The sequence below is a fragment of the Trichechus manatus genome, unplaced genomic scaffold (genome assembly GCF_000243295.1).
Source record: "Trichechus manatus latirostris isolate Lorelei unplaced genomic scaffold, TriManLat1.0 scaffold00076, whole genome shotgun sequence".
NCBI classification, from domain to species: domain Eukaryota; kingdom Metazoa; phylum Chordata; class Mammalia; order Sirenia; family Trichechidae; genus Trichechus; species Trichechus manatus.
In genome coordinates this window covers 6,092,402-6,100,328 of record NW_004444012.1, presented here as the reverse complement: position 1 = coordinate 6,100,328, position 7,927 = coordinate 6,092,402, and the positions used below count along the sequence as shown (strand labels likewise).

General features: G+C 42.8%; 1 protein-coding gene across 1 annotated transcript; it reads left to right on the top strand.

The window, feature by feature from the left end:
• The first annotated feature begins 1,261 nt into the window (after window positions 1–1,261).
• On the top strand, window positions 1,262–2,181 carry LOC105756501 (double homeobox protein 1-like). Its single transcript, XM_023735097.1, has 2 exons — window positions 1,262–2,119; window positions 2,161–2,181. Exons 1-2 carry the CDS (start codon window positions 1,262–1,264, stop codon window positions 2,179–2,181), a joined length of 879 nt encoding a protein of 292 aa, XP_023590865.1.
• Window positions 2,182–7,927: the final 5,746 nt, after the last annotated feature.

The following is a 7,927-nucleotide window of genomic DNA, read 5'->3' as shown; positions in this document are numbered from 1 at the left end:
GGAGGAAGTACAACCAGGATGCTCCTTAGAAGTAAGGGTGGTGAGATTTCGTTTCAGGTACTTTGGTCATGTTATCAGGAGGGACACATCCTTGGAAGGACATCATGCTTGGTAAAGTAGAGGGTCAATGAAGGAGAGGAAGGCCCTCACAGAGGTGGATTGACACAGTGGCTGCAATGATGGGCTCAAGCATAGCAGTGATTGTGAGGATGGTGCAAGACTGTGCAGTGTTTCATTCTGTTGTATGTAGGGTCGCAATGAGTCAGAACTGACTTGATGGCACCTAACTACAATATACATCCACCCATCTGTCAGTTTGACATAATGCCACTGGTATTTCAAGTACCATCAGGGTCACCCATAGTGGACAGGCTTTGGTGGAGCTTCCAGACTAAGACAGACTAGGAGGAAAGGCCTGGGGATCTACTTTCAAAAATTAGCCAATGAAACCCCTATGGATCACAAAAGAATATTGTCTGATATAGTGCTGAAAGATGAGCCTTCTAGGTTAGAAGTCACTCAAAAGACATAGTGGCTGCCCCAATGGACTTGAGCATGCCAATACTTGTGAAAATGGATCAGGACGGAGAAACATTTTGTTCTGTTGTACATGTGATTGCCATGAGTTGGAGCTGACTCATTGGCAACTAAAAACAACATATATATTGATAGTTAGTGGGATTGTTAATGTTATGTGTCTCCTTGGCTAGGCTATAATTCTCAGTCGTTTGGCAGACATTGGACTGATTGCTCTTCTATATGTAATACAATGTAATCACTTCCATGAGGATATCTGATATAATGTAATCGCCTCCATGGTGACATCCGAGGTGATGAATCACCTCCATGATAAGTTCTGATGTAATGTAATTGCCTCCGCGATGAGATCTGCTATGAGCAGCCAATCAGCTGAAAAGGGAGTTTCCTTGGGGATGTGGCCTATCTCCAGTATATAAATGGATGTTCCAGCAAGGCTCACCTCGCTCTGGATCCTACATCTGAGCAGCCTGCTGCTTGACCTGCAGATTTTGGGATTTATCAGCTCCCAAAGCCCTGTGATCCAGCAGCCTTCTATCCAACCTGCCAATTTTGGGTTTGTGAGCCTCTACAGCCACGTGAGTTGGGAGAAGCCTCCAGCCTGACGCTTGATCCACGGACTTTGGAAGTTGCCAGCCTCCACAACTGTGTTTGCCTCCATACAGTTGATTCAGTCTCTGTGTGAGAATACAGAGGAAAATAGGTGGCAGCTGCATTCTTGACAATGTATCCACAGGAATCGGGGACCATCAAGGATGAGGCTGTGGACTTCACCCACGGTGAGTGGGCCCTGCTTGACACGTCACAATGGAAGCTGTACAACATGGAGAACATCAATCATCTGGTCTCAACGGGGTATCATCTCTGCCAATCAGATGTGATTTCCCATTCAAGGCAAGGAGAGGAGCTATGGAGGGACAAAAGAGAACTTATTCAAAACCAGAGTCCAGGCTCACAGCAAACACAAGCCCGACGAAAGAAGACCGTTTTGAAGCCAAGTCAAATAGATGTCCTGCAAGCATCACTTGAACAGAACCCCTACCCTGGTATAACTATCAGAGAAGAGCTCGCCAAAGAAACTGGCATTCCAGAGTCTCAAATTCAGGTTTGGTTTAAAAACCACAGAAGACACCTAAGGAAGGGCCCATTGGCCTCTGGACGTGCCCTAGAAGAAGAGGCATTCCAGGGTCAAGAACAGCCTCAGCCTTGGTCTCAAGAAAATTTCCCCAAAGCAACCAGAAGGAAGCGGATATCCATCACAAGATCTCAAACCAGACTCCTAGTTGAAGCCTTTGAGAAGAACCGATTCCCTGGTTTCGCGGCCAGGGAAGAACTGGCTCAACGAACTGGCCTTCCGGAATCCCGAATTCAGATATGGTTTCAGAACCGAAGAGCTCGGCACCCAGTGCAGAACACGAGTGTGCCAGTGAATTCCTTGGCAGACAGCCTAACCCAGAGGCCTCAAGTGACGGTTCAGCTTGACCAAAGCAACCTGTCCACTGTCCCAGGCACGTCTCAACATTGCCCACCCTCCTATCCTTTCAATGGGAACCAAACCATTCTGCCTGTTCTCCAGCAGGCTGTATATGCTCTAAACCAGCATCCTGTTTCTCCGATACCCAGAATTCCTGGGTCCAGGAATGAAGGGGTGGAAATGGGAGCGACACCACTCACTATTAGCCCTAGTGACCCACTCAGAAAATTTTTGCTTCCTGTCCCTGCGACCCTATGCTCTTCAGGTCTAAAGGTCTTAATTCCAAAGGGAGGAATGCTCCCACCTGGAGACACAACACGGATTCCATTGAACTGGAAGCTAAGAATGCCACCCAGCCACTTTGGGCTTCTCATGCCTCTGGAACAACAAGTAAAGAAGGGAGTTACCATATTGGCTGGTGTGATTGAACCTGACTACCAAGGGGAAATTGGATTGGTGTTGCATAATGGAGGTGAAGAAGAGTATGCCTGGAATACAGGAGATCCCTTAGGGTATCTCTTGGTACTACCACGCCCTGTGATTAAAGTCAATGGAAAACTACAGCACCCCAATTCCGACATGACTACTAATGGCCCAGACCCTTCAGGAATGAAGGTTTGGATCACCCCACCAGGCAAAGAACCCACGACCAGCTGAGGTGCTTGCTGAGGGCAAAGGGAATTCAGAATGGGTGGTGGAAGAAGGTAGTTCTAAATATCAGTTATGACCACGTGACTAGTTGCAGAAATGAGGACTGTAATTGTTATGATTATTTCTTCCTTTTATTGTATATGTATGTATGCATATGTATATATAGCAAATATTTTTGTTTTCTTCCCGCCTTATCCCATTACTTACAAAAAACAACATGTAAGCAAGACTAGTGTGTTTCTAGTTGTACACGTTCGTTGTATCATGTTAGGTGCAAGCGTGACCTTATAATTGTCTTTATTTAGAGATTATATATAGTTTAAGGAGATGAGTACAGGTGCCAAGTTGACAAAGAGTGGACTGTGATGGTTAATGTTATGTGTTAACTTGGCTAGGCTATGATTCTCAGTGTTTTGGTAGACATTGGACTGATTGCTCTTCCATATGTAATATAATGTAATCACTTTCATGATGAGATCTGATATAATGTAATCACCTCCATGACGAGATCTGCTATGAGCTGCCAATGAGCTGAAAAAGGCGTTTCCTTGGGGGTGTGGCCTGCCTCCAGTATATAAATGGATGTTCCAGCAAGGCTCACTCTCACTCTGGATCCTGCATCTGACCTGTCATCATCTGACCTCCGCTTCTTGGGATGCATGCCAGCAGCCTGCTGCCTGACCTACAGATTTTGGGATTCACTAGCTCCCGAAGCCCCGTGAGCCCTCAGCCTGCTCTCTGACCTGCTGATTTGGGGTTTGTCAGTCCCTGCAACCAAGTGAGTCAGGAGGAGCCTCCAGCCTAATGGCTGACCCACAGACTTTGGGACTTGCCAGCTTCCACAACTGTGTGGGGTATTTCCTTGAATTAAATCTCTCTCTCTCTCTATACATATATATCCATATATATGTTTCACTGGTTTTCTCCTCTAGACAGCTCAGCCTAAGACAGATGGATATATAGAGAGAGTCAAATTGGCTATTAATTTTTATTTACTTTGTGTGATACTTGTGACCTATCTTCTAAAGAATATAACCAGTTCTTTAAGGAAAATGGCACATAACCATTTACACAGTGTTTGTTGGTATAGTATTCTTGATGGGGCATTAAAACTTGGATAATAAAGCAGATAATAAACTCTGCCTCTTCGTTCTAGTCCTATTGTTGAGTTGTTGACATTTGGAGAGGTCTCTTATCTTTTCTCTAATTAAATATTTTCATTTAGGTTGGAGTGGTAATATTAACCCTGTTTATGTCACATGGTGATTGTAAAGATCGATGATAAATGTGAAAATACTTTGAGATCATGGAAAAAAAATTATAATTACATTGAATGAAATATTATACCTTTTTAAACAAATTTTTAAAAGTTTCCAGGCTTCATTCTTTATTTTTCTTGCACATTTAATTCAAGTCAGGAATGGAAAGGAACATATATTTATTCATTGCCTATTATCTGCCAGGCATCCATATGGTATGTACATTACAATTTAACATTTAATCAAAATATCTTTTTTTCTTGGTAATAACAGTTTTTCTCTGGGTGAGGGGCCATTTGTAAAATAATATTTCTAACAGTAAAATTCATAATTGACTAACCTAAGTATCATCAATAGCAAAGTAGAATATATGCAAGAAAAAAAATGTGGTTGGCATGGTGAGTGTAACACTTCCCTGATTTATTATCAACCTTTCAAAATAGGAACCCACTTTCCTTTTAGAGTGGAAACTTGTACTAGAGAAGACAAGAAATATCTTCTTATGAATCTGATTGATCCAGCCTGGTTCAAAAACCCCACTTAGCAGCTCTAACGGGAAGTCTGAGGTATGGCTCGTCTGCTGAGCATCTGCTTTTTGATAGTGTTGATGGTCAAAAGCTCATTGATTTCCGTAAAAGGAAATGAGTTAGCAAGCTTCAAGATGCTCTCTTTCTATGTTTAATGTTCTTTTACTATCACTCTTGCACAAATTCCCAGATCAGAGCTTAATATGGCCAAGTGCACTGTCATGGGGGTGACTATTTTGAATGTGCATTGGAATTTAAGTGACACTTAAAAAAAATTCCCAGTTTAGCAGGAGTGTATTTGCATGCCCTAGAGGCTAATTATGTTGGTGAATATAAGGTAAATTAACTCACTTTTGATTAACATTTCAATTCTTTTACAGGCTTCAATAGTTGACATCCAAATAGCTTGAAAGAGTGAATGAAGCTGCTGATATGCAAATAATTTGTCCCACAAATCCTCATCTTCAAAGTTCCAAAACACTAACTAAAAAAACCAAACAAGATTCAGACCTGGATGATCCCTGCCCCGAATTCCTCCGGAAGGTGTAACACAGGTCAGGAAGTCCTTTTCTGCAAGTAATTATTACAAGAGGAGACATTAAAATCTCAGAAGAATTAGAACGTTAGAGCTGAAAGCAGCCTTCGAGATAGGCATAGGGTGAGAAAACCCAGAGAACAGAAGTAACTGGTGTAAGGCTACAGTTTGCTGGTTAGCGGGGGAACCTGAGTCTGCTAATCTTTCCAGTCTCCTGATTTTTCCTCCGTACCAAAGAACCATTTTTAAAAAATTCCATATGTATTTTTTCCCAGGAACAAACACCAACAGATATTTTACACATTCTAATGTTAGTGGGGAGTCCTGGTGGTACAGTGGTTAAGAGTTGGGCTGCTAAACAAAAGGTTGGCAGTTCGAATCCACCAGCCGCTCCTTGGAAACCCTGTGGGGCAGTTCTTCTCTGTCCTTTAGGGTCGCTATGAGTCAGAATCGACTCGGTGGCAACGAGTTTGGTTTTTTTGATTTTTGGTAATGTTAGTGGAAATCAGCTAGAGAAAGAAAGAATTCCCAAAGGGTTAGCCGAATGGTTTTTCCACTTGTCAATTTGTTGACTTTTAGATGTTTAAATAGTTTTCAGTGAGAGGATAATTCATATATTCTCAGCCTATAACGACCCTTTTTTTTTTTTAGAAGAATCACCCCATCCTCTCAGGCAATAGTGCCTCAGACTCCGTATTTATAGTATATGTTCCTGCCCCTCTATACCTCCACTGACTACAGCAGAGAGAAAGAATTGACCCATGTTGGGCCAATCTGATTGTCTCCTGGAAGTGTTTGCAAGTGAGCTTTTGGTCAGATTCTGCTGATTGAGAGGTAGTCTTTTGTGGCATGTACAGGAAGAAACAAAGAGAAGTGTTTCTGCTGAGATAAGATGGCGGCAAAGGTTCAGAGAGAGGTAGGGTGGAGGAATGATGGGGAGGGAGGAAGAGAGAAGAGGAGAGGGTGAGATGGGGAAAGGGTGAGAGAGAGAGAGAACCACTTCCTGAATTCCTGAGGGAGGGGTCTGGCTTCAGTCTTTATAAGGCCTTCTATACTCCCTTCCCTTGGGATTTATGTGGTCACCTTATAATAATCCCTCTTTCAATTAAAGTAATTTAAGTCAGTTTCTGTTATTTGCAAACGAAACTTGTGTAAAACAAAACTGCTTTAAGATATTTGCTAAATCCTTGTTGGACTGTTCAAGGTTACAGTTTTTAAGAGTGCCAGAATTTCAATGGAATTCCACTCTGAGGCTTTGGTCAGCATTTAAGCTTCTAATAAATGAATGCAGCTCTTCTTGGTGAAAGGGCATCAGATCCATCCTCTCGATCTAGGACTGGAATTTTAATGGCTGGAATCATTAGTGTTCAGCTCCCCAGTGGTGAATTTCATGAAAAATGCAGCTGGACTTTTAGACTGTTATCTTTTCGCTTGAGGGACATTATTTAGGTTAATCTGAATCTTCATGACCCCAGTCAAATTGTGCTAAACCAAAAGATTTGTGTGGAAACAGTTTCTTTGTAGATCACTTACAGTGGTGGTGTTTGCTTTTGGGGTATTGGTGTCGTTCCCAGTTTTCGTGATGGCAAAGATGTCTTGACTTCTTGTCTCCTGTTGCCTTCCTGGGGTGAGAAGTGCTCCAACTTTCACCTCAGCTGGGCTTTGGACAGATATCCAAAATATCTCTTTCCCTCTCCTGTAGGTGGGACCCCAGCAGGGCAACAGGAAAATAAGCAGTTCCCTCCCCGTCTGAATCACTGCTGGCCATGGCAGCCACACAGCCCCCCTTTTCTCTCTGCAATAGTATTGCTTACGGACTCATGGAAATTGTGTTTAGCTCTATCTACTGAAAAAACAACAACAACAAAAAAAACCAAACCCGTTGCCGTCGAGTCAATTCTGACTCATAGTGACCCTATAGGACAGCGTAGAACCGCCCCAAAGGGTTTCCAAGGAGCAGCTGGTGGATTTGAACTGCTGACCTTTTTGGTTAGCAGCTGAACACTTAACTACTGTGCTACCAGGGCTCCGCTCTATCTACTAGAGTGTCTTTTATTCCCTGCTGATTGTGGTTCTGTCTGCATGTAATTATCCCTGGGGGATCTAGGTTAACGGGTGTTGTGGTAATTAAAAAAAAAAAAAAAAAACATGTCCACAAATTCTTTGAAGCTCCTCCATTCATGAGGTGGAGCTTGCTTCCCTATCCTTTGAGTGTGGGGTGGACTTAAAGACTCACTGCTAGTGGCTAGGGAATGGCAGAAGTCATGGTATGTCACTTCCAATGTTGTTGTTTTTAGGTGCCATTAAGTCGATTTTGACTCATAGTGTGACCTTATACATAACAGAATGAACCACTGCCTGGTCCTGCTCCGTCCTCACAATCGTTGATATGCTTGAGCCCATTGTTGCAACCACTGTGTCAATCCATCTTGTTGAGGATCTTCCTCTTTTTCGCTGACCCTCTATTTTACCAAGCATGATGTCCTTCTCCAGGGACTGATCCCTCCTGAAAACATGTCCAAAGTATGTGAGATGTGGTCTCGCCATCCTTGCTTTTAAGGAGCATTCTGGTTGTACTTCTTCCAAGAAAGATTCATTTGTTGTTTTGGTAGTCCATGGTATATTCAATATTCTTCACCAGCACCACAATTCAAAGGTGTCAATCCTTCTTCGGTCTTCCTTATTCATTGTCCAGCTTTCCCATGCCTATGGGGCATTTAAAAACACCATGGCTTGAGTCAGGCGCATCTTAGTCCTCAAGGTGACATCTTTGCTTTTCAACACTTTAAAGAGATCTTTTGCAGCCGATTCGCCTAATGCAACACGATTTTGAAATGTGGTTTTGGTTTCTTGACTGCTGCTTCCATGGGCATTGATTGTGGATCCAAGTAAAATGAAATCCTTGACAACCTCAATCTTTTCTCCGTTTATCATGATGTTGCTT

What these genes read in the sequence shown, in the direction of transcription:
- LOC105756501 (XM_023735097.1), top strand. Translation starts at nt 1,262, where the DNA reads ATGTATCCACAGGAATCGGGGACCATCAAGGATGAGGCTGTGGACTTC. An exon ending in TGCCTGTTCTCCAGCAGGCT is followed by an intron (nt 2,120 to 2,160) that starts GTATATGCTCTA and finishes TCCGATACCCAG; the next exon opens with AATTCCTGGGTCCAGGAATG.